A 26935-nucleotide genomic window follows, 5' to 3' on the forward strand; every position below is an offset into this window, starting at 1 on the left:
TTCCCTGGAGCTATGGAGCAGCAGTGCTAACCACTGTGCCATCATCTATGTGCAGTCATCAATATCTTGGATGGGGATTCTGATCCAACCCTGTTGAATAGGCAGAAGGTTTGTTCAGTCTGTTAGCTATCATAATCTATTCCAGATCATTGTGAACATTGTTAACCCAACTCTCACAACATAACACATGTTCCAGTTCAGTGTTAGTGACCATCTCAGCTCAAACCAAACAGATGAAAGGCTTTTTGATGGAAGCTCACCTCCAGTTGAAACATTAATTCTGTTTATCTCCACAGATGCGGCCGGACTTGCTGAATATTGACAGCACTTTTTGTTTTATTTCAGTTAAAGGGGTTTGCATCATTATCTGAAATGGACATCAATAAGTCATTTTAATTTTAGGACTTCTTATCAGAATTTTGGATACATGTTGTCCGTGATCTCCCACTGAACTTTAACGGATAATAAAATGTGGGTGAAGCTCCACCTTTGCGAACAGTATAGAGGAAGCTTCACTCTGCATCTAACCCATGCTGTACCTGCCCTGGGAGTGTTTGATGGGGGCAGTGTAGAAGGAGCTTTACTCTGTATCTAACCCCATGCTGTACCTGCCCTGGGAGTGTTTGATGGGTACAGTGTAGAGGGAGTTTTACTCTGTATCTAACTCCGTGCTGTACCTGCCAAGGGAGTGTTTGATGCGGACAGTGTAGAAGGAGCTTCACTCTGCATCTAACCCCATGCAGTGTTTGATGGGTACAGTGTAGAGGGAGCTTTACTCTGTATCTAACCTGTGCTGTACCTGCCCTGGGAGTTTTTGATGCGGACAGTGAAGAGGGAGCTTTACTCTGTATCTAACCTGTGCTGTACCTGCCCTGGGAGTGTTTGATGGGTACAGTGTAGAGGGAGCTTTACTCTGTATCTAACCTGTGCTGTACCTGCCCTGGGAGTGTTTGATGCGGACAGTGAAGAGGGAGCTTTACTCTGTATCTAACCCTGTGCTGTACCTGTCCTGGGAGAGATTGATGGGGACAGTGTAGAGGGAGCTTTACTCTGTATCTAACCCCGTGCTGTACCTGTCCTGGGAGTGTTTGATGGGGACAGTGTAGAGGGAGCTTTACTCTGTATCTAACCCTGTGCTGTACCTGTCCTGGGGGTGTTTGATGGGGCAGTGTAGAAGGAGCTTTACTCTGTATCTAACCCCATGCTGTTCCTGTCCTGGGAGTGTTTGATGGGGACAGTGTAGAGGGAGCTTTACTCTGTATCTAACCCCATGCTGTACCTGCCCTGGGAGTGTTTGATGGGTACAGTGTAGAGGGAGCTTTACTCTGTATCTAACCTGTGCTGTACCTGCCCTGGGAGTGTTTGATGGGTACAGTGTAGTGGGAGCTTTACTCTGTATCTAACCTGTGCTGCACCTGCCCTGGGAGTGTTTGTTGGGGACAGTGTAGAGGGAGCTTTACTCTGTATCTAACCTGTGCTGTACCTGCCCTGGGAGTGTTTGATGCGGACAGTGAAGAGGGAGCTTTACTCTGTATCTAACCCCGTGCTGTACCTACCAAGGGAGTGTTTGATGCGGAGAGTGAAGAGGGAGCTTTACTCTGTATCTAACCCCGTGCTGTACCTGTCCTGGGGGTGTTTGATGGGGGCAGTGTAGAAGGAGCTTTACTCTGTATCTAACCCCATGCTGTTCCTGTCCTGGGAGTGTTTGATGGGGACAGTGTAGAGGGAGCTTACTCTGTATCTAACCCCATGCTGTACCTGCCCTGGGAGTGTTTGATGGGTACAGTGTAGAGGGAGCTTTACTCTGTATCTAACCTGTGCTGTACCTGCCCTGGGAGTGTTTGATGGGTACAGTGTAGAGGGAGCTTTACTCTGTATCTAACCTGTGCTGTACCTGCCCTCGGCATGTTTGTTGGGGACAGTGTAGAGGGAGCTTTACTCTGTATCTAACCTGTGCTGTACCTGCCCTGGGAGTGTTTGATGCGGACAGTGAAGAGGGAGCTTTACTCTGTATCTAACCCTGTTCTGTACCTGTCCTGGGAGTGTTTGATGGGACAGTGTAGAGGGAGCTTTACTCTGCATCTAACCCCGTGCTGTACCTGCCAAGGGAGTGTTTGATGCGGACAGTGAAGAGGGAGCTTTACTCTGTATCTAACCCCGTGCTGTACCTGTCCTGGGAGTGTTTGATGGGGACAGTGAAGAGGGAGCTTTACTCTGTATCTAACCCTGTGCTGTACCTGTCCTGGGTGTGTTTGATGGGGGCAGTGTAGAAGGAGCTTTACTCTGTATCTAACCCCATGCTGTTCCTGTCCTGGGAGTGTTTGATGGGAACAGTGTAGAGGGAGCTTTACTCTGTATCTAACCCCGTGCTGTACCTGCAAAGGGAGTGTTTGATGGGACAGTGAAGAGGGAGCTTTACTCTGTATCTAACCCCGCGCTGTACCTGTCCTGGGAGTGTTTGATGCGGACAGTGAAGAGGGAGCTTTACTCTGTATCTAACCTGTGCTGTACCTGCCCTGGGAGTGTTTGATGCGGACAGTGAAGAGGGAGCTTTACTCTGTATCTAACCCCATGCTGTTCCTGTCCTGGGAGTGTTTGATTGGGACAGTGTAGAGGGAACTTTACTCTGTATCTAACCCCATGCTGTACCTGCCAAGGGAGTGTTTAATGGGACAATATTGGTGGCAATCAGATTGTTGGTAGACCCAGTGTGTGACATTGATCATAGGATTTGTAGATGAGGCACAACTGCTATAATTGTATTGCCAGGATCAAGGGGTAAAGTGAATCTGTGCCCTTACCTTTGTCTCAAGGTTTGACCCGAGTTGAAGGATTGGGAAGAGCTGAGACGGACATTTGATCATCAAGCAAAAAAAAGTAAAATTACAAACTCAAAACTGTAACACTTTTGAAACCTTGTAGGGTTGTGTCTAATTTCAGTGGTGAAGATTCCTGTCCTGCTCGTCTTAACTTATCCCTCTGTTGACAGCATCTTCAGTAGAGGGAAAAGGAGAAGTGCAAAAAATAAATTTTGAGAATATTTGTTGGGATTCCACCGTGATCTTTCTTCCAATATTACAGGAAGTGTTAATTGTATATTAACTGGGTGTTTCACTGAATTCTGGTATTGGGTATTAACTGGGATTTACTTGTGCTCATACAATATACACGGAGAATGAATGAGGTACATGTTTGCAATCGAACGCTATATTTAAAAAATTCACATCTCGGAGTATTATATCTAGGGGCACAATATGTAATGTGTGTCTCTGTAAATAAAGGCCTGTAAGTGTATAAATATCATACTTCCATTCTATCCCTCACCACCAGCTGGTTATCTGAAACTCCGGACAAAAGATTCTGATTTATACTGATGACAGGTCATCATGAAAGGAATCATTAATCCTGTTTCTCTTTCCACAGAAGCTGCCTGACCTGCTGAGTATTTCCAACATTTTCTATTTTATTTCTTATAATTCATTGAAATAGAATGAAGGGGGGTCTTGAAGCTGGGAATCTGGAATAGACATGCAGGAGAGCCTGGAAACAGTAAACAGAAACTGTTCAGTTCAATACAGTAAGAAGTCTTACAACACCGAGTTAAAGTCCAACAGGTTTATTTGGAATCACTAGCTTTCGGAGCGTAGCTCCTTCATCAGGTGTTTTAAGACTTCTTACTGTGCCCACCCCTGTCCAACGCCGGCATCTCCACATCACAGTTCAATACAAATAAACATGTATCTCCAAACCTCCAAAAAGATCTTTATCCCAGTTCTCATCTCTCTCAAATAAAACAGACTCGAAGTTCATTTCAGAGAAACTCTCAAGCAGACTTGTATTTCACCCAGAAACAGGTGATGGAGCAGATCTGAATTTGTGATTGGCTAAACCACATGTCAATCACAGAGTGATGCTTCAGTAAAGTGAGTGAGATAGAAACTTCACTTCAGACATTGACAGCAAACTGAGTGGAGCTGGCACTGGGTACAGTCTGATCAGAACTGGGAGAAACGAGAGGATTAGCATGGAAATTGGGAGATACCTAACTGTGTTGGCGCTGGTTTTAATTCATGGAGCCTGGGCTGGGAAATGTGAGTTATGAAACAGTAACATTTAATAGTTTATAAATATTAATATCTGATCTCATTGGGCTCAGCGTGGTGTTTTTACAGGAAGTATTAATTGTATATTAACTGGGTATTTAATTGAATTCTGGTACTGGGTGTTAACTGGGGATTTACCTGTGTTCATATACTATACATGGAGCAGGTAAGAGGTATGTCTGCAATCAAGAGCTCTGTAAATAAATTGTTTTATATCGAAGAGCAGACTCAATGTGGTTGTTGGTATTGTGGGTCGGTACACGGCATGTGTTCCTCTGTAAATAAATTCTTGTAAGTGTACAAAGATTAGGCTTCAATTCTATCCCTCACCACCACCTGGCTTTGTGTGTTATGTTTATATTCTATTGCAACAAGCACAATTTGCATTTATATGGTGCCTTTTACATAGGAAAATGTCCCAAGGCTTCTCACTGGAGTTTAATCAGACAAAACATCAAAGACGCCAAGAAGGAATCGCTGTAGGGGATGACTTGCTTGGTGAATTAGTTGATTTTAAATAAGTTTCTTCAAGGGGAGAGTGAGGTGGAGAGTTCAGGAAGGGAACTGAGAGTTTAGAATAAAGAGAGATGGAGCCATTTTCACCCATGGTGGAGGTGAGAGGTCAGAGCTGGAGAAATACAGAGCGCTCGGGGGATTATAAAACTGGAGGAGGTTACAGAGACCTGGAAAGGTGAGGACACAAACAAATTTGAAAATGATGAGAGTTTTAAACTTGAGGCGTAGCCAGATGGGGAGTCAATGCAGATGAGGGAGCGTAGGTGAATAGGGTATGGTGTGAGGAGGGATGTGGACAGCAGAGTTTGGGATGAAGTCAAGTTAATGGAGGGTGGAAGATTGGAGATCAGCTAAGGAAGCAATAGAACAGTCAATTCAAAACAGGAGCATAAAGGCGCAATTCAGCAACAGATGACCTGAAGCAGATTTTACAGAGGTCAAATGAGGCAATCTCAGCAATGGAGAGCGAATGGGGTTGGAATCTCGCCACTGGGTCATCATCAAGGTTTGATTCAGCCTCTGTGATTGGCCAGTGAGGGAAATGGAATGATTGCCTGGTAATTTCCGATCATGGGACAGAGTGTCCGCGCCGTTGTGAACACCGTCGCATTTCACGACGGCGTGAAACGGGCGCGGTCACTAGCGATTCTTGCCTCCGTAGAGGGCCAACACGGTTCTGGAGTGGTTCATGCCGCTCCAGCTTCACTTCCTGGCGCGTTCTGGGGGCTGCGCCAACCCACGCATGCGCGGTGGCTTTACGGAATGCGCTGGCCCCGACGCAACATGGCGCGGGGGTTCTGGGGTTGGACACGCAACGAAGTAGGTCTGGGGGGGTAGAGGCCGGCCCGCAGATCGGATGGCTCCAATCGTGGGCCAGACCCCATCGGAGTACCCCCCCCCGGGGACAGAGCCCCCACCCCCCCACAGGCCGCTCCCCCCCCCGACCCTTCGCGCAGAGCTCCCGCCGGCAGCGACCAGGGGACTCTCTGCTTTATCCGCGCGGCCGCTCAGCACATCCGGGCCGGAGAATCGGCAGCCCGGCCTCATACAGCGGCCGTGACCAGTGCTGCGCCGGCACAAATCGCAGCGATTCTCCGCACCTCGGAGAATCCCGTGCCGGCGTCGGGGCGGCGTGGCACGGTTGCGGCGATTCTGCGGCCCGGCGCAGGGCTGGGAGAATCACGTCCTGTGGCTTTGATTTTCTAAATATTTAATTTAAACATATTTCTGCTCATCCAGCACTGGATGTTGGACAATGTGACAAATTGGAGAGAGTGCAGGAGTCGAGGGTTGTGATGGTGAGGAGTTGGGTGTTGTTAGCATACATGGAAAACTTAATGCAGTCTTTTTGGATGATGTCACTGAGGAGCAGCATGTAGATAAAAAAAATGGATTGAGACAGAATAAATCACAAAAGATTACATAAAATAACATAAAAATGACAGAATCCAGTCATTCCATCAAACCAGAGAATGCCAGTGTTTATGCTCCACTTCAGATCAACCACCATTCCTGCTCTACTCCAATTCTCTTTTCCATAATGTGCAGATATCGCTTCCCTTAAAACAATCTATACCAGTCACTTCAGCCACATCAAAGATAACAGTGTGAGCAGAAAGAGAAGCCAATGAGGGACTCTAACCACAGTTAAATAAGGTTAGAATCAAATGGGAGCAGTCCCACCCAGATGGACGACAATGGAGAGCTATTAAGAACAAAGTACAAAGAAAATTACAGCACAGGAACAGGCCCTTCGGCCCTCCTAACCTGCGTCGATCCAGATCCTTTATCTAAACTGGTCGCCTATTTTCCAAGGATCTACTTCCCTCTGTTCCCCGCCCGTTCATATATTGGTGGAGGATGGTGCGGTGTCACTCCTGTCAAAGATTATATATATGCATCGAGAAGGGAGCGGAGGAGGACAGGAATCTCCCAGCAAATAGAAGGCCCAAAAACGATGAGGAGGGAAAGTTTATTTTTGTCACCGTCAAAAACGACATCATTTGTGGACTTTGACAAGAGTAATTTCAGTACTGTGACAGAACCCTGACTGGAAAAGGGTCAAGAGTCTGTTTTTTTTTGGAGGTGATGGCATAATTTAAATAGCGAGGGACAACATCTGAAGAGAGAGAACCGTGAACAATATTGGCTAATATGGGTAGCAGATGGGGAAGTTGGGTGATCAGTTGTTTAGTGAGAATGGGGTCGAGGGAACAGGACGTGGGTCTCATGGACAAGATGAGCTTCGAGAGGACATGAGGGGAGATAGGAGAGAAACTAGAGAAAGATGTGAGGTCAGGGCTCAGGCAGGGGGGAGCATTAATGGAAGTTTGTCTAGGTGGGATAGTGGAAAGGAGGAAAGTGACAGCGGATGGGACGGTAATAAGCTGAGTGACAAAGAAATCCATGAGTCCTCTCCGAGGGTGGAGGGCACTGGAGGGACGGGTTTAAGAGGTTTGCATCAGAAAAAATAAGCCAGAAGGTACCTTTACAATTAGACTAAGGCAGAGGTTAAACATTTTGGAGGTGTTCAGAGATCGGGGTGGGGAAATTGGAAAACATGGTAAGATTCAACAGGCCAGGCAGGAGTGGCTGGGAGAAACAAGGAAGGATGTAGGGAGATTGTGGAGGGTTGGGGAGTGTGGGGTATGGGGAGTGGGTTGGCTGGTAGAGAGGAATGACCAGAGTTGTAACATCAGTGGAGTGGTGGTGCTGGATGTTGCAGAGGTCAGGAGTGGGGAGTCAGGAAGTTGATTGGCCAATTAACAGAAGGAAAAATCAATTTTGACCGCATTCTTGTTTCCCCATTTAACTGATGTAGGTGGGAATGGCGAGGGGACTGGGAAATGCCGCAGACAGAGAGAGAGAAAGAGGAGGAGAAAGTAAAGGAGAGAGTGGGAGAGACAGAAAGGAGCATAGAGTAAGCGAGAGAGTGAGAGAGGAGCAGAGAATAAAGGAGTAAAGGAGAGAATGGGGGAGACAGAGAAGAGCAGAGAATAAAGGAGAGAGAGAGAGAGAAGCATTGATTAAATGATAGAGTGGGAGAAAAAGAGGAGCAGAGAGGAGAGCGTGGGAGAGACAGAAAGGAGCAGAGAGTAAACAAGAGTGTGGGAGAGAGAGACAGAGAGGAGCAGAGAATAAAGGAGAGAGTGGGAGACAGAGGAGCAGAGAGTAAATGATACTGGGAGAGACAGAGAGAAGAAGAGAGTAGAGAGGGAATAGCAGAGAGTAAAAGGAGAGAGTGGGAGAGACAGAGGGGAGCAGAGAGTAAATGAGAGAGAGAGACAGAGTGAATGATGGAGATAGAGCCACAGGGAGGAGCAGTGGGTAAAGGAGAAAGCAGGAGAGACAGAGAAGTGCAAAGAGTGGGAGAGACAGAAAGTTCATAGAATAAACGAGAGTGGGAGAGGGAGAGAGTGACAGAGAGGAGGAGATAATAAAGGGGAAGTGAGGCAGACAGACAGGACCAGGGACAAAAGGAGAAAGAAAGAGAGCAACAGATAGTAAAGGAGAGAGTGCAAGAGATAGAGAGAAGCAAGGACTAAAGAGAAAGTGGGAGAGACAGAGGGGAGCAGCGTCAAAAGGAGAGTGAGAGACAGAGAGGAGCAGATAATAAAGTAGAGAGTGGGAGAGACAGAGGAGCAGAGAGAAAAGGAGAGTGAGAGAGTGCGAGAGAGACAGACAGACAGAGAGGAGTAGAGAGAGAAGCATAGATTAAGCAATAGTGTTGTAGAGATAGAGGAGCTGAAAGTAGAGTGGCAGAGATGGAGAGGAGCAGGGAATGAAAGAGAGCATGGGTGAGACAGAGAGGAGCAGACAGTAAAGGAGAGAGTGGGATTGACACAGAGGAGCAGAGAGTAAAGGAGAGAGTGCAAGAAATAGGAGCAGAGACTAAAGAGAAAGTGGGAGAGACAGGGGGGAGCAGAGAGAAAGGAAAGAGAAAGTCAGAGAGGAGCAGATAGTAAAGGAGTGAATGGGAGAGACAGAGAGGAGCAGCAGAGAGTAAAGGAGAGAGTGAGGGAGGAAAGCAGAGAGAGCGAGAGAGACAGAGAGGAGCAGAAAGTAGAGTAATAGAGATACAGAATAGCAGAGAGTCAGAAGAACCGACCGGAGCGTAGAGTGGGAGAGACAGAAAGGAGCATAGAATGAATGAGAGTGTGAGAGGGAGGGAGACAGAGAGGAGCACAGGGTGAAGGAGAGAGAGAGTGAGGAGCAATGTGTAAATGAGAGAAATAGAGAGACAGGAGCAGAGAGTAAAGAACAGATTGTGAGACGGGAAGGGACAGAGAGTAAATAAGAGAGTGGGAGAGACAGGGAAGAGCAGAGAGCAAAGGAGAGAGAGAGAGAGGGGGGAGAGCAGAGCTTAAAAGAGAGAGTGGGAGAGATAGGGAGGACCAGAGAGTAAAGGACAGAGGTGAAGAAACGGAAGAACAGAGAGTAAAGAAGAGAGTGGGAGAGACAGAGGAGAGCAGTGAGTAAAGAAGAGTGGAAGCGAGAGAGAGAGAGAGAGAAGCATAGGTTAAATGATAGAGTGGGTGAGATAGAGGAGCAGAGAGGAAAGGAGAGTGTGGGAGAGTCAGAGGGCAAGGACAAAAGGAGAGAGAGAGACAAAGAGCAGCAGATAGTAAAGTAGAGAGTGGGATAGACAGAGAGGAGCAAGAAGTAAAGGAGAGGGCAGGAGAGACAGAGAGGAACAGAGGTGAAGGAGAGAGAGAGGGAGAGAGAGAGAAAAGCATAGACTAAACAATCGAGTGGGAGAGAAAGAGGAGCAGACAGTAAAGGAGTGAGTGGGAGAGACAGAATGGAGCAGAGAGTAAAGGGAATAAAAGAGACAGAGTGCAGCAGATAGTAAAGGCGTGAAAGAGACAGGAAGGAGCAGAGAGTAAAGGAGAGAGTGGGAGAGCCAGAGGAGAGCTGAAAGCAAAGGAGAGCGAGAGGGAGAGACAGAGGAGCAGAGAGTAAAGGAGAGAGAGAGAGAGAGACAGAGAGGAGCAGACAGTAAAGGAGAGAGAGAGAAAGAGACAGAGAGGAGCAGAGAGTAAAGGGAAAGTGCGAGAGACAGACGGGAGCAGGAACAAAAGGAGAGAGAGAGAAAGAGAGGAGCAGAGAATAAAGGAGAGAGTGGCAGACAGAGAGGAGGAGAGAGTAAAGGACAGCGAGAGAGAGACAGGTGTTGCCTTTTTACTCTTTATGTGAATCACAAGCTGTTTCGTATAGTGACCAAATGACCACACAACCAGTATGTTAGCTCAAACACACAGTTTATTATAACAAAATATTTGTATCTCTATGCAATAATACATGTGGCTCCGTACGAGACTACACCTAACGACTAAGATGACCTTTACTTAACTTCGAGTGACCAGCACTGTGCGAGATAAGGCCTTTATCTGGGTCCACGTGGTCTGTTTGGAAGTGGTTGGGTTCGGCTCAGCTGGGCTCATCCTTCAGGAAGTGGTTGTGGGTCCTTGATCTTGGTTGTTCTGCTGCAGTTGGTCGCGCACAGGCTGGTCCCAAAAGAGACTGATCTCTAGTGTGCAGGGCTTTTTATCCTTCGTCTCTTTCTCGTTAAGGAGAGAGTGGGAGAGATGGAGAAGAGCAGTGACTAGGAATAGCACAAAGGAATGGAGAGTGAGAAAGGAGCATAGAATAAAAGAGACAGTGGGAGAAGAAGGGGGAGACAGAGTGGAGCAGAGGGTAAAGGAGAGAGGGAGAGAAAGAGAGAGAGAGGAGCAGAGTGTTAATGAGAAATAGAGAGAAAGAGGATCAGGAGTAAAGGAGAGATTGTGAGAGACAAAGAGGAGCACAGAGTAAAGTAGAAAGTCGGAGAAACAGGAGAAGAGAATACAGGAGGGAGTGGGAGAGACAGAGAGGAGCAGGGAGTAAAGGAGAGAGTGGGAGAGACAGGGACAAGCAGAGAGCAAAGGAGAGAGTGGGCATGACGGAGAAGCAGAAAGTAAAGGAGAGAGAAACAGAGGGGAGCAGAGTTTAAAAGAGAGTGGGAGAGACAGGGAGTATCAGAGATTAAAGGGGAGAGAGAGAGAGAGACAGAAAGGAGCAGAGAGTAATGGAGAGAGTGGGAGAGAGAGGAGCAGAGAGTAAAGCAGTAGGCAGCACGGTAGCACAACTGGATAGCACTGTGGCTTCACAGCGCGAGGGTCCCAGGTTCAATTCCCCACTGGGTCACTGTCTGTGTGGAGTCTGTACATCCTCCCCATGTGTGTGTGGGTTTCCGCCGGATGCTCCGGTTTCCTCCCACAGTCCAAAGACATGCAGGTTAGGCGGATTGGCCAGGCTAAATTGCCATTAGTGCCCAAAAAAGGTTAGGAGGGGTTATTGGGTTACAGGGATAGAGTGGAAGTGAGGGCTTAAATTGGGTTGGTGCAGACTCGATGGGCCGAATGGCCTCCTTCTGCACTGTATGTTCTATGTTTGTTCTAAAGGAGAGAGTGGGAGGAGTAGAGAGAGTGTGAGAGACAGAGGAGAGCAGAGCGTAAAGGAAATAATGGGGATGTTTGCAATGTTCAGCACCATTCACGAATCTTCAGGTAATGAAGCAGTCCATGTCCAAATGCAGCAACACCTGGACAATATCCAGGCTTGGGCTGACTAGTGGCAAGTTCCACTCGCGCCACACAAGTGTCAGTCCCTGACCATCTCCTACAAGAGGTGATCTAACCATCACCCCTTAACATTCAACGGCATTATCGCTGAATCCTCCACAATCAGAAACTGAACTTGACTAGCCACAGTAATACTGTGGATACCAGGGCAGGTCAAAGAATAGGAATCCTATGGCGAATAACACCTCCTGACCCCCCAAAGCCTGTCCACCATCTACAAGGCACAAGTCAGGAGTATAATGGAATCCTCTCCATTTGTCTGGATGTGTGCAGCTCAAACATCAACTCAAGAAGCTCAACATTATCCAGGACAAACCAGCCCGCTTGATTGCTACCACTTCCACAAACATTCAAACCCACTGCCACCGAACAAACATTGGCAGCCGTGTGTACCATCTACAAGATACACAGCAGTAATTCACCAAGGTTCCTTAGACAGCACCTTCCAAACCCATGACCACTACAATCTAGAAGGACAAGAGCAGCAGATACCTGAGAACCCCACCACCTGGAGGTTTCTCTCCAAGTCACTCACCTGACTTGGAAATATATCGCCGTTCCTTCACTGTCGCTGGGACAAAATCCTGGAACTCCCTCCCGAACAGCACGGTGGGTGTACCTGCACCTGAAGGACTACAGAGATTCAAGAAGCCAACTCACCAGCCCTGTCTGAAAGGCAACTAGGGATGGGCAAACAATGCTGGCCTCAGCAGTGATGCCTACATCCTGCAAATTAATTTTTAAAAAGTTACATTAGGAATAGCTCCAAGACAATTCATTCGTTCATTACCGTTCGTATTATAGTTCTTTCGTTATCTTTCAATGTTTCATTTTGTTAATAAACTATCTTACTAGTCAAAGAACTAGATGTTCTGTGTGTATCTTTACCATGGCCACAACACAGAACATAACAATGGCCTTTATCACTAATCCTGAAACATCTTGCCAGATAAATAGTAATATTTGGGGACAGACTAAACCCCAGAAGGTGGTCCATCGTTGGGAAGTGTAATTGCCTATATGCAATTACTTACATGTTTTTGGATTGCCTTTCACAATTTATGTTTCCTACGTTTATAATGTTGCAATCTTTCCCTCTATGTTTGCCTGAGATTTCATTGCTTGTAAATAAAGTTGCTTCCACATAATGAGGTTGGTAATTTATTTTACCAATTGCAGAAGGAAGGTTAATGCCCACAGCTCCCTCTAGTGGCTCGTCGTCCATTTCCATGTGGGCGTCACCATTTCTATTGGAGATTGCACAGCTTCATTTTGAGGGGTTGCTTTAAAGCTCAATATTTTCACCACAACACTATTGATATTGTGATCCAGTCCATGTCCCTACCTGAAGGTAACACAGCCCATTGCCTAAGCATAGAACTAAGTGTGGTGGTATGAATAGGAGCGCTGCCATTGGTGCAGAGCACTGGTTTCCCATTGGCTCTGGCTGGTCATGTGCCTCTCGGCTGATTGGCTGAGACTAGTCATGTGACTGCTCACCAATTGGTGCCTCCAAGGTGGGGTATAAGCACCCAGAGGTCCCGACGGTCGGCCTTTCACTGTAGTCGACCACCGGGCTAACATCTGGCCGATTAAAGCCTAAGTTTGGACCTTCATCGTGTCTCGGGTCCAATTGATGGTACATCAATTTAATCGGCTAGAATTTTGAAATGGAGCTACGCATCAAGCCTGACTGCCTCCACATCAGCCCGCATGCTTCAAACACGCCTGCAACCTTTAAACATTGGCTGGCGTGTTTCAACAGTTACCTGACAACTGCAGCCAGCCAGCCCATCAAGGAGCAGAAACTCCACATCCTCCACTCATGCGTGGGCACGGTGGTATACTCAATGATTGAGGACGAACAGGACTATGACGCGGCTATGGATCTCCTGAGAGGACACTCTCTCTGACCGGTCAACCAATTATATGCACGGCATCTCCTAGCTACTAGACAACAGTTCTCCGGTGAGTCCCTTGACGTGTTTTACCGGGCCCTCGCGGCTCTGGGGAGAAATTGCGCCTGTCCCCAAGTTTCTGCAACAGAGCACATGGAACTTTAAGTCAGAGACGCTTACGTTGCCGGCATGCAATCCTCCTCTATCTGCCAGCGATTACTGGAAAAGGACGCCCTCAGCCTCGCTGAGGCACGGACCCTCGCAACCTTCGTGGAGGTCGCTGACCTGAACGCCCGCGCATACGCCCCATGCCCCGCGGCATCCCCTTGGGATTCATGGCACGCACCCTCTCCGTCCTCCGCCAACCCCGACACCCCCCCCCAGGCCTGCGCTGTGGGACGCCCCGACAAGCTCGCGGGGCCCCGTTGTTATTTTTGCGGCCTAGCTAAACTCCCCCGCCCGCGCTGCCCGGCCCGCTCCGCTCTGTGCAAGAGCTGCAGGAAGAAGGGCCATTATGCTGTGGTCTGCCAGACCAGGTTGATCGCTGCTGTTCCACGCAGCGACCGCGGATCGCACCCCCCGGTCCCACCCCAGGGCCCAGCGCGGCACACAGGCCTCTTCATCCCGGCCCCCGCATCCGGCCCACAGGCCTCCCTGCACCCGCTCCCGGCTGCCCCGATTGGCCCGCAGGCACCGCTGACCCTGCCCCCAACCACCACGAGGGTCCAGCGGGCGCCCGCCATCTTGGGCCCCGGACAACTCGTGTGGGCCCTGGGCGCCGCCATCTTGGGGCCCCGGCTCCACGTGCGGGTCCTGGGCGCCGCCATCTTGGGGCCCCGACTCCACGTGCGGGTCCTGGGCGCCGCCATCTTGGGCCGACACAGAAGGCCCTGCCAGCGATTACTCTGCCAACGATGACGACCAGGAATTCTCGCCATGGCTTGCTTCAATCACCCTCGACCAGTCACGACCACGCATGCTCGCCAAGACGACGACGCAGATCCAGCTCAACGGGCATGAGACGAGCTGCCTACTGGACTCCGGGAGCACGGAAAGTTTCGTCCACCCCGACACGGTAAGACGCTGCGCGCTCCCCGTCCATCCAGTCAAACATAAGATCGAGCTAGCCTCGGGTTCGCACTCCGTCCAGATCACCGGGTGCTGCATAGCGGACTTCACGGTCCAGGGGAGGGTTTTCAAGAACTACAAACTCCTCATCCTCCCCCGCCTCTGCGCACTGGCACTCTTAGGACTGGATTTCCAGTGCAACCTGCAGAGCTTGACCTTCCAATTCGGCGGCCCTATACCCCCCCTCACTGTCTGCAGCCTCGCGTCCCTCAAAGTGGACCCCCCCTTCCTCGTTTGCGAATCTCACCCCATATTGTAAATCTGTCGCCACTAGGAGCAGACGATACAGCGCCCAGGACCGGACCTTCATCAGGTCCGAGGTCCAGAGGCTAATAAAGGAAGGAGTCATCGAGGCCAGCAACAGTCCCTGGCGAGCCCACGTGCTGGTAGTTCGAACTGGGGAGAAAAACCGGATGGTCATTGATTGCAGCCAAACCATCAACCGCGAAACTCCTTAATTTAACCTACAATAAGGATAAGTGCGTGTTTAGCACCGACCATCTAGCCATCCTTGGCTACGTATTTTGCCTCAATCCCAAATGCATGCGCCCCCTGATGGAACTCCCTCTCCCCAACACTCTCAAATCCTTCAAACGCTGCCTGGGCTTCTTCTCCTATTACGCCCAGTGGGTCCCCAACTGCGCCGACAAAGCCCGTCCCCTCATCCAAACTACACCTCCTTTCCCCTGTCGATGGAGGCCTGCCAGGCCTTTACCCGCATCAAAGCGGAGGCCACGATGCATGCTATCGACGAGTCCCTCCCATTCCAGGTCGAGAGCAACGCGTTGGAAGTTGCTCTGGTGGCCACCCTGAACCAAGCAGGCAGACCCGTGGCCTTTTTCTCCCGGACCCTCCACGCTTCCGAACTCCGCCATTCCTCGGTGGAAAAGGAGGCACAGACCATAGTTGAAGCTGTGCGATACTGGAGACACTATCTGGCCGGCAGGAGGTTTACCCTCCTCACAAACCAACGGTCAGTAGCTTTCATGTTTGACAAAGCACAGAGGGACAAGGTCAAGAACGACAAGATTTTGCGGTGGCGGATCGAGTTGTCCACGTACAACTATGATATCTTGTATCGTCCTGGGAAGCTCAACGAGCCTCCTGATGCCCTGTCCCGCGGTACCTGCACCAGCGCGCAGATAGACCGCCTTCGCGCCCTCCACGCGGACCTCTGCCATCCAGGGGTAACCCACTTCTACCATTTCATTAAGACCCGCAACCTGCCTTATTCTATCGAGGAAGTCAGGGCTGTCACCAGGGACTGCCACATCTGCGCAGAGTGCAAACCGTACTTTTACCGCCCCGACCCAGCGCATTTAATCAAGGCGTCCCGCCCCTTCGAACGTCTCAGTATAGACTTCAAGGGTCCCCTCGCCTCCAACAACCGCAACACATATTTTTTGAGTGTGATTGACGAGTACTCCCGCTTCCATTTCGCTATCCCCTGCCCCAATATGATCACGACAACCGTCATCAAGGCCCTCCTGTCCATTTTCTCCCTGTTTGGTTACCCCGCATACATCCACAGCGACCGGGGGTCCTCCTTTATGAGTGACGAGCTGCGTCAATTCCTGCTCAGCGGGGGCATCGCCTCTAGCAGGACGACCAGTTATAACCCTCGGGGTAACGGGCAGGTCGAGCGGGAGAATGGCACCATCTGGCCCTACGGTCCAGAGATCTCCCAGTTTCCCGATGGCAAGAGGTCATCCCCGACGCCCTCCATTCAATCCGGTCTCTCCTCTGTACCACCACTAACCAAACACCTCATGAACGTCTTCTTGTTTTCCCTAGGAAGTCGTCCTCAGGATCCCCGCTCCCGACCTGGCTGGCCCCCTGGCCCATCTTGCTCCGGAAGCATGTGCGGGTGTACAAGTCCGACCCGTTGGTTGAACGAGACCAGTTACTCCACGCCAACCTGCAGTATGCGTACGTGGAGTACCCCGACGGTCGGCAGGATACGGTCTCGCTTCGGGACCTGGCACCCGCCGGCGTGCGGCCTCCCCCCCTACATCGCCACCCCCCCTCCTTATCCGATTCCCCCCAGCGCCCCCACGAACTAGCGCACAGGGCCCCCCTTCCCCGATCACAGCGTCTCGACCACCGGCCTGGGGTAGGAAAAACAGATCTACGACCGACGCTCCCGGAGTCCAGGACGATCACCGGCCCGACGTCACCGGCTCCACTGCAGCGGTCCGCCAGAACACCACGGGAACCCGTCAGGCTGATCGAGTCCATCTGATGGCACCATTGGACTTTGTTGGACTCTATTGTACCATTTCTTTTGCATTCAACTATGCTTAATTCTGTTCACATTTGCCACGAGCCAGTGGGCAGCCACCGTTTATCTCGATTTTCTCTACTCATACCACCAGTCCTCGGCCCACCCCCATCTCTTTTCCCCTTACCCTCCCCGGCTTCTTTCTCCACAAGGGGTGAATGTGGTGGTATGAATAGGAGTGCTGCCATTGGTGCAGAGCACTGGTTTCCCATTGGCTCTGGCTGGTCATGTGCCTCTCGGCTGATTGGCTGAGACTAGTCATGTGACTGCTCACCACTTGGTCGAGAGGCAAGTAGACCCCACCTCCAAGGCGGGGTATAAGTATCCAGAGGTCCCGGCGGTCGGCCTTTCACTGTAGTCGACCACCGGGCTAACATCTAGCCGATTAAAGCCTAAGTTTGAACCTTCATCGTGTCTCGCGTCCAATTGATGGTACATCACTAAGGTTAGCGACACTTCTGGAAACACTAACTTTTAAAGTAACATTGGGCCTGTATCAAAAGTTAAGTTTGATTCTCGCTGAGAACCTATTCTGTTCATTCAATTAGTACCTGCAAATTAAGCCAATTTGTTGATTTACTATTGGCCTTGTCTCAACAGAATAATCAATCGGTCTGCATCCAGAAGATAGCAGAAATGTCCATGAAATGAAAATGAAATGAAAATCGCTTAATGTCACGAGTAGGCTTCAAATGAAGTTACTGTCAAAAGCCCCTAGTCGCCACATTACAGCGCCTGTTCGGGGAGGCTGGTACGGGAATTGAACTGTGCTGCTGGACTGCCTTGGTCTGCTTTCAAAGCTAGTGTGTGGCCTTGCATGGCCTGGATCGCCATGTGATACCAAGTTTCATTATTACAGCTTTGGATCCCACTAATAGATGGCTAGACATTGGGTAGTAAAGCAAAACCACATATAACACTGATCTCACCTACAATGTTCCCTAATCAACAACTGATTAGCATCAAAATGGGTTCAGTTAACATAGAGATAGTCTATTAAGACAATTAACGTGCCTGTTAAGGCCACCTTCCACCCCACTTGCCCCCACATTCCTCCATTCATCTTTGTGCTCCCACCTACATATCCTCCTCCAACCAACATCTCTATCCCTTGCAGTGACTGAAAGATGTACAGAGAAAAGTGGCAGCTTTCTGGCATTAGCATTTGTGCTTAACAGCGCCACAGCAGGGTCTCTCAGGCAAGGCCATTTGATTCCAGGCCTTGGGTATCTCAGGCGTGGACATAGTGCAGTGAGTGTAACTATTCACTTGAATATGCAAATATGGATCCCATCCATAGAGGGTGGGATCCAGATCGCAAAACCTCACATGATCTAGTAAGATCATGCAAGGCATAACGAGCTACATGAAATGAAATGAAAATCGCTTATTGTCACGAGTAGGCTTCCATGAAGTTACTGTGACAAGCCCCTAGTCGCCACATTCCGGCGCCTGTCCGGGGAGGCTGGTACGGGAATCGAACCGTGCTGCTGGCCTGCTTGGTCTGCCAGCGACTTTTAAGCCATACATCTCGCGAGAGGCATTTCACGAGATTTACCAGCCTCAGTGGGTCCCAAGAAACACCCTGCTCAACATGCCCAAAAGGAGACTGTGTTGTGTTTCCATTAACTCACTCCAGAGCTAAGGTTTCAGATCCAAAGAGTCCTTCTATAGAACTGCTGAGTTCATCCAGCATAGAATTGTAGAATCCCTACAGTGCAGGAGGCCATTTGTCTCATCAAGTCTGCACCGACTGTCTGAAAGAGCACCCTACTTAGGCCCTCTCCCTCACCCTGTCGTGTTAAGCACAGTAAGATAACATGGGCTGCAACTGGATGCAGCTTTACCTGAGAGATACTCCACACCTTGAAGTTAGTTCAATATGATTTATTGAACCTGTCACAGAGCTGAATCCTCTGTGAGTTTGACTCTCTGCTAGCCTAGTGTGATTAATCTGTCTGACTGAACCAGACTAGCACTTAGCCACATGATGTAAGAGTTATATGATATGTTCACACTGCAGATGTCATCAGTGGAAAGAGGAGGAGTGTGAGTGCCTCATGCCTTTTATAGTGGGAAACCATCCCCATTGGGGCCTCACGGTAGCATGGTGGTTAGCATCAATGCTTCACAGCTCCAGGGTCCCAGGTTCTATTCTCGGCTGGGTCACTGTCTGTGTGGAGTCTGCACGTCCTCCCCATGGTGTGCATGAGTTTCCTCCGGGTGCTCCGGTTTCCTCCCACAGTCCAAAGATGTGCGGGTTAGGTGGATTGGCCATGCTAAATTGCCCGTAGTGTAAGGTTAATGGGGGGATTGTTGGGTTATGGGTATACGGGTTACGTGGGTTTAAGTAGGGTGATCATTGCTCGGCACAACATCGAGGGGCCGAAGGGCCTGTTCTGTGCTGTACTGTTCTATGTTAAGTGTTCTGCCTGCTGATTGGTTATGTCCTGTTCTCTGTATTCATTAGCTGCCTGTTTGTATCTCATAATGTGCAAGTCTGCATATCATGACACACCCTATCTCCATAACCTCACCTAGCCTGCACATCATTTGGACACAAAAACAATTTTTTAGCATGGCCAATCCGTCTTACCTCCCTGGAACCACACCTAAGCACGACTATCCACTTATAACCATCTGCCAATGATCGAATGTGCCCCCACTTATATTGGAGTGCCTTGTCACATGACCACTGTCTTGCGACCGTATGGGGTGTCTGTACCACCACCTGCTGGTTGGAGGTCGCACCACCAGTCATCTCTGGGCAGCGCGGTAGCACAAATGGATAGCACTGTGGCTTCACAGCGCCAGGGTACCAGGTTCGATACCACTCTGGGTCACTGTCTGTGCAGAGTGATGCACGATCAATAACTACTGAAATGAGGATGTAGTCCAAATTGAAGGTGTTAATCAACAAGATGTTTCCCCAGCAGCTCGAGTACAGAAAGAAGGCTTGCTGCTGGGAAACACGGGTTCTTATACCCCGCCTCACTGGGCGGAGCTACCTTACGTTCCGACCAATGAAATGCAAACACTTGGGCCAATGAGCAGCGAGCTTTTTCCACCAATGGTAGCTCACACTCCCAGGTACCGTAGTACCTCTAGTCATACTACCACATTCACCCCTTGTTGAGAAAGGAACCGGGGGAGGGGGGAGAAGACTGTTCGGGCGTCCAGCTATGACTGGTAGTTCGGTGCGGGTGGGATAATATACTGGTAGTATGACTAGTGATATGGGACTATACCCCTCTCAAACGGCAGATGCCCACTGGCCCGTAACTATGTACAGAGTCAGGAATTGTGTTATCAACATGGCAACTATTTACAGAGACAGGAAAAAAAATCCATTAAGAGTTCACATCGACTCGATGAGACGATCGGTGGCCTTGGACGTCCTCTGCGACCGACGGAGCTTCGGCGGAGATCTTGATGGAGATGCGGGCATCCATGACTCCGGGAGCGATGATCCGGTCCTTGTGGAGGTTTCAACACCACTAGACGGCACTGGTGAAGGCCAGGCCGGGGGTGGGGGGGGGGGGGGGGGCGTCTAGTTCTACAGGCTGCGCAGGTGAGGGGGTTGGCGGGCCAGGGAGCGGGGGGGAGAGTGCCAGCAGGGTGCAGTTGCGGTTGGGGGGGTCCCGCCATAGCCTGTGGGGGGGTGGGTGGGGCTGGTGCCGGGGGCGATGGCGGGGATCCGGCGGGTCCAGGTCCTGTAGAGAGACCATGTCTTGTCGGCCGTCGGGATACTCCACATACGCATATTGCGGGTTAGCGTGGAGCAGCTGGACCCTCTGCGCCCACACGTGCTTCCGGAGCAGGATGGGCCCGGGGGCTGCCAGCCAGGTCGGGAGCGGGCTCCCTAAGGAAGACTTCCTGGGGAAGACAAGAAGGCGCTCGTGAGGAGTTTGATTAGTAGAAGTGCAGAGTAGAGACCGGACGGAGTGGAGGGTGTCTGGGAGGACCTTCTGCCAGCGGGAGACTGGGAGATTTCTGGACCGTAGGGCCAGTAGAACGGTTTTGCAGACTGTACCGTTCTCTCTCTTGACCTGTCTGTTACCCCGGGGGTTATAACTGGTCGTCCTGCTTGTCGTCCTGCTTGAGGCAATGCCCTTCCTTCACTCATGAAGGAGGACCCCCTATCACTGTGTATGTAGGCGGGGAATCCGAACAGGGAGAAGATGGTGTGTAGGGCTTTGATAATGGTGGTTGTGGTCATGTCGGGGCAGGGGATGGCGAACGGGAAATGAGAATCACGTTGAGGAAGTACGTGTTGCGGTTGGTAGAGGGGAGGGAACCTTTGAAGTCCATGCTGAGGCATTCAAAGGGACGAGAAGCCTTTATCAGATGTGCTTTTCCGGGGCGGTAGAAGTGCGGCTTGCACTCCGCGCAGATGTGGCAGTTTCTGGTGACTGTCCTGACCTCCTCGATGGAGTAGGGCAGGTTGCGGGTCTTCACGAAATGGAAGAAGCGGGTGACCCCCGGGTGGCAGAGATCCTCGTGGAGGGCTCGGAGGCGGTCCACTTGTGCGTTGGCACAGGTGCCGCGGGACAGGGCATAGGGAGGCTCGTTTAGCTTCCCAGGACGATACAAGATGTCATAGTTGTGGGTGGATAACTCGATCCTCCACCGCAAGATCTTGTTGTTTTTTATCTTGCCCCGCTGTGCATTGTCGAACATGAAGGCCACCGACCGTTGGTCTGTGAGGAGGGTAAACCTCCTGCTGGCCAGGTAATGCCTCCAATGCTGCACAGCTTCTACTATGGCCTGTGCTTCCTTCTCGACCGAGGAATGGCGGATTTCAGAAGCATGGAGGATGCGCGAGAAGAAGGCCACGGGCCAGCCCGCTTGGTTGAGGGTGGCTGCCAGAGCTACGTCAGAAGCGTCACTCTCGACCTGGAAGGGGAGGGACTCGTCGATGGCGCACATCGTGGCCTTTGCAATATCCGCTTTGATGCGGCTGAAGGCCTGGCAGGCCTCCGTCGACAGGGGGAAAGTGGTCGTTTGTATGAGGGGACGGGCTTTGTCGGCGTAGTTGGGGACCCACTGAGCGTAATAAGAAAAAAACATGAGGCAGCGCTTCAGGGCCTTGGGGCAGTGAGGGAGGGGGGAGCTCCACCAGGAGGCGCATGCGTTCCGGGTTGGGGCCTATCACTCCATTTCGCACTACGTAGCCGAGGATGGCTAGGTGGTCGGTGCTGAACACGCATTTTTCTTTGTTATAAGTCAAATTCAGGAGTTTTGCGGTTTGGAGGAATTTGCGGAGGTTGGCGTCATGGTCCTGCTGATCGTGGCCGCAGATGGTGACATTATCGAGATACGGGAAAGTTGCCTGTAAACCGTATCAGTCGACCATTCGGTCCATCTCAAGTTGGAAGACCGAGACCCCGTTTGTGACACCGAAGGGAACCCTTAAAAAGTGGTAGAGCGCCCATCCGCCTCAAACACAGTGTACTTGCGATCGCTCGCGCGGATGGGGAGCTGGTGGTAGGCGGACTTCAGGTCTACTGTGGAGAAGACCTTGTACTGCGCGATCCTGTTGACCAGGTCAGATATACGGGGGAGAGGATACGCGTCCAGCTGCGTAAACCTGTTGATGGTCTGACTGTAGTCTATGACCATCCTATCCTTCTGCCCTGTCTTTACCACCAGAACTTGTGCTTGCCAGGGACTGTTACTAGCCTCGATGACCCCTTCCTTCAGAAGCCGTTGGACCTCGGACCTGATGAAGACCCGGTCCTGGGCATTGTATCATCTGCTCCTGGTGGCGACGGGTTTGCAATCCAGGGTGAGGTTTTCAAACAAGAACGGGGGATCGACTTTGAGGGTTGCGAGGCTGCAGACAGTGAGGGGAGGCATAGGGCCGCCGAATGTAAATGTTAGGCTTTGGAGGTTACACTGGAAGTCTAACCCCAGGAGTGTAGCCACGCAGAGGTGGGGGAGGACGTAGAGCCTGTAATCTTTAAACTCCCTCCCCTGGACCGTGAGGTCCGCTAAACAATACCCCTTGATCTCAACCGAATGGGAGCCAGAGGCCAGGGAGATTTTTTGCTTAACGGGATGGACAGGAAGAGAGCAGCATCTTCCAGTGACAGGGTGTATGAAACTCTCCATGCTCCCGGAATCCAGCAGGCAGAACGTTTCGTGCCCGTTGAGCAGGATCTTCGTCGTTGCCATAGATAGGGTGCGGGGTCGAGACTGGTCCAAGGTGACTGATGCGAGTCGTGGCAGAAGATCGGAGTCGTCATTGACCGGTTTGGAGTCACCCGCGCCGGGGACCTCGGAGCCGATCCAAGATGGCGGCGCCCACTGTTCGCACATGGCGGGGGATGGGCAAAATGACGGCGCCCGTCCCCCACACGTGGCGTCGGGAAAACAAGATGGTAGCGCCCAGAGGCCGCAAGTGGCATTGGGGGATGGGGACGGAGAAGATCGCGGGCAGCATGGGGCCCTCGGAGAGAGACGGGGTGGCATCCCACAGTCGCTGCCCGGGACCGCAGCAACCGCCTTGGCCTGGCAAACCGACAGAAAGTGCCCCTTTTTACCGCAGCCCTTGCACGTTGCCGATCGAGCTGGGCAACGCTGTCGGGGGTGTTTTGCCTGTCCACAAAAATTGCAACGGGGCCCAGTGGGGTTTCCAGGGCGTCTTGCAGCGCAGGCCTGAGGCGATTCCGAGTCCGTAGGGGAAGGGGAAGCTGAATTCCACGCTGCCCAGGGGGCTGCCGCGTGGTCGGGGGCATATGAACGGGCGTTTCTGTACGCAACATCTAGAGAGTTCACGAGGGCCTGTGCCTCCGTGAGGCTCAAAGTTTCCTTCTCTAACAGTCTCTGGCGGATTTGTGGGGACTGCATACCCGCAACAAAGGCGTCTCGGATTAACAGTTGAGTGTGCTCATTAGCAGAAACTTGCGGGCCGCTGCAGTTCCTCCCCAGTACAAGGAGCGCACGCTAAAAATCGTCTAATGACTCACCAGGGATCTGCTGCCTCGTAGCCAGAAAGTGCCGAGCGTAGACGTGATTCACGGATCGGATGAAGTGGCCTTTAAGCAGTTCCACGGTGGAGTCGTAGTTGGTTGTGTCCTCGATGAGCGTGTAGAAGGCGGTGCCGAAGCACGAGTGGAGGATGTGCAGCTTCTGCTCCCTCGTCGGTACGTTTTCCGCCATGCTGAGATAGCTATTAAAACAAGCTAGCCAATGCCTGAACGTAGCTGCTGCGTTAGCTGCGTGGGGGTTGAGTCGTAGACACTCCGGCTTGATGCGGAGCTCCATCCTTTAAAATCTTGTTGATTAAATTGATGCGCGATCGATAACTACTGAAACGAGGATGTAGTCCGAATTGAAGGCTTTAATCAACAAGATGTTTCCCCAGCAGCTCAAGTACAGAGAAAAAAGGCTGGCTGCTGGGAAACACGGGTTCTCATACCTCGCCTCACTGGGCGGAGCTACCTTACGTTCCGACTAATGAAATGCAAACACTTGGGCCAATGAGCAGCGAGCTTTCTCCACCAATGGTAGCTCACACTCCCAGGTACCGTAGTACCTCTAGTCATACTACCACATTCACCCCTTGTTGAGAAGGGAACGGGGGGTGGGGGAGACTGCTTGGGCGTCCAGCCATGACTGGTAGTCCGGTGCAGGTGGGATAATATACTGGTAGTATGACTAGTGATATGGGATTAGCTGTGTGGGGGCCCAGAGTCTGCACGTTCTCCCCGTGTCTGCGTGGGTTTCCTCCGGGTGATCTGGTTTCCTCCCACAGTGCAAAGACGTGCAGGTTAGGTGGATTGCCCATGATAAATTGCCCTTAATGACCAAAAAGGTTCAGAGGGGACATTGGGTTATGGGGATAGGGTGGAAGGGAGGGCTTAAGTGGGTTGGTGCAGAATCGTCAGGCCGAATGGCCTCTTTCTGCACTGTATGTTCTATGAATGTCTAATATTGCTTACAGGCATATCACCTCTGTGCTGTGAGGCAGCAGTGCTAACATGCTGTCAGACCTGCTGAGGTTATCCAACATTTTCTGCTGTGATAAAAATATTCACAATGGTGGCGGGATGATGTTTGGTTGACAGTCGAACATTATCCAATTAGGTAATGAGCCTTTTTTTTGGTGTTAGAGTAGCGGTGGGCCAGATGTATTGGCCGACTGATGCCTGCATTAGGGGGATGAAATGAAACCTCCAGGACAGGAATACATTTACCGTAATCAGTTGAGGAATCTTGTTAAAGATTAATTCTCACCCCTTGACTGCAGCAGTAACCAATTGGCCAGGTCCTTCCGTGCTTGGTGGGCACCGGAGGGGTTGGACTGTTTCGTCGACCCTAGTATTCACGTTTTGATTTGATGTTTTTTAGTTTCCGTTCCTCTTTATTCTTTTTGAGCTGTGCTCCGTGTGTCTTTTTGAGCGGTCCCTTTAATTTATCCCTCCGATAATTTCTGTTCTTCTATTTAGTTGATTGAGCCCTAAAATAGTGACCTGGAAGGACAAACATTGAGAGTTCATTTATCAATGAAACCTGAAAGGAGATTACTGGTTCCTGCGGGATTTTAATCTGGTTTATACCCCAACTGTGGGATGAATATTTCAGTTGGTTTTAATGAAATGGGTTTGTTTGTGTTGGATGATGTTTATTTGTCTCTGGCTGAGGTGTTAGTTTAACCCTGACTCTCTCACACACAGATGATCACCGGTATTACCAGGTCTATGTGGTTCAGGACGGCAGTCCGGACAAACAGTTCGATCTGGAAGAGGACGGCGATGAGGTTTTCTACATGGATTTCAACCTGAAGAAGGAGGTGGCGCGGATCCCCGAGTTTAAAAACCAGGTCATGCAGGGAGGAGAGGCTGGGATCTCAGCCAATATCGCCATCCTGAAACAGAATTTAAAAGTTTGGGGGAACCTGTCGCACTGGAGCCCGGGGCCAAGAGGTAAGTGACCGGGTTCACCCCCCTCCCTCCCCCGGGTCTGGAGCGGAGTCAGAGTGAGACCATCGGGAGGCCGAGGCCTGGGGCTGGAGTGAATGACTGAACGGGGTCCGGAGTGACTGACTGACCGGGGGCCGGAGTGACTGACTGACCGGGAGGCCGAGGCCTGGGGCTGGAGTGACTGACTGACCGGGGCTGGAGTGACTGACTGACCGGGGGCTGGAGTGACTGACTGACCGGGGTCCGGAGTGACTGACTGACCGGGGTCCGGAGTGACTGACTGACCAGGGGCTGGAGTGACTGACTGACCGGGGGCCGGAGTGACTGACTGACCGGGGTCCGGAGTGACTGACTGACCGGGCCGGGGTCCGGAGTGACTGACTGACCGGGGGCCGGAGTGACTGACTGACCGGGGCTGGAGTGACTGACTGACTGACCGGGGGCCGGAGTGACTGACTGACCGGGGGCCGGAGTGACTGACTGACCGGGGTCCGGAGTGACTGACTGACCGGGGACCGGAGTGACTGACTGACCAGGGGCTGGAGTGACTGACTGACCGGGGGCCGGAGTGACTGACTGACCGGGGTCCGGAGTGACTGACTGACCGGGCCGGGGTCCGGAGTGACTGACTGACCGGGGGCCGGAGTGACTGACTGACCGGGGGCCGGAGTGACTGACTGACCGGGGCTGGAGTGACTGACTGACTGACCGGGGGCCGGAGTGACTGACTGACCGGGGGCCGGAGTGACTGACTGACCGGGGGCCGGAGTGACTGACTGACCGGGGCCGGAGTGACTGACTGACCGGGGGCCGGAGTGACTGACTGACCGGGGGCCGGAGTGACTGACTGACCGGGGGCCGGAGTGACTGACTGACCGGGGGCCGGAGTGACTGACTGACCGGGGGCCGGAGTGACTGACTGACCGGGGTCCGGAGTGACTGACTGATCGGGGTCTGGAGTGACTGACTGACCGGGGGCCGGAGTGACTGACTGACCGGGGGCTGGAGTGACTGACTGACCGGGCCGGGGTCCGGAGTGACTGACTGACCGGGGGCTGGAGTGACTGACTGACCGGGGGCCGGAGTGACTGACTGACCGGGGGCCGGAGTGACTGACTGACCGGGGGCCGGAGTGACTGACCGGGGGCCGGAGTGACTGACTGACCGGGGGCCGGAGTGACTGACTGACCGGGGGCCGGAGTGACTGACTGACCGGGAGCCGGAGTGACTGACTGACCGGGGGCCGGAGTGACTGACTGACCGGGGGCCGGAGTGACTGACTGACCGGGGGCCGGATTGACTGTCTGACCGGGGGCCGGAGTGACTGACTGACCGGGGTCCGGAGTGACTGACTGACCGGGGTCTGGAGTGACTGACTGACCGGGCCGGGGTCCGGAGTGACTGACTGACCGGGGGCTGGAGTGACTGACTGACCGGGGGCCGGAGTGACTGACTGACC

General features: G+C 51.7%; 1 protein-coding gene across 1 annotated transcript in view; it reads left to right on the forward strand.

The window, feature by feature from the left end:
* Positions 1–3950: 3950 nt before the first annotated feature.
* LOC119975906 (H-2 class II histocompatibility antigen, A-U alpha chain-like) overlaps positions 3951–26935 on the forward strand; it is an 82817-nt gene continuing 59832 nt past the window's right edge. Inside the window, exons 1-2 of the mRNA XM_038815843.1 lie at positions 3951–4091; positions 25231–25479. Of these exons, the coding sequence (XP_038671771.1) occupies positions 4025–4091; positions 25231–25479 (316 nt within the window). The 5' untranslated portion in view covers positions 3951–4024. The remainder of the gene's footprint in view (positions 4092–25230; positions 25480–26935) is intronic.

The sequence above is a fragment of the Scyliorhinus canicula genome, chromosome 13, assembly GCF_902713615.1.
Source record: "Scyliorhinus canicula chromosome 13, sScyCan1.1, whole genome shotgun sequence".
Lineage (NCBI taxonomy): Eukaryota > Metazoa > Chordata > Chondrichthyes > Carcharhiniformes > Scyliorhinidae > Scyliorhinus > Scyliorhinus canicula.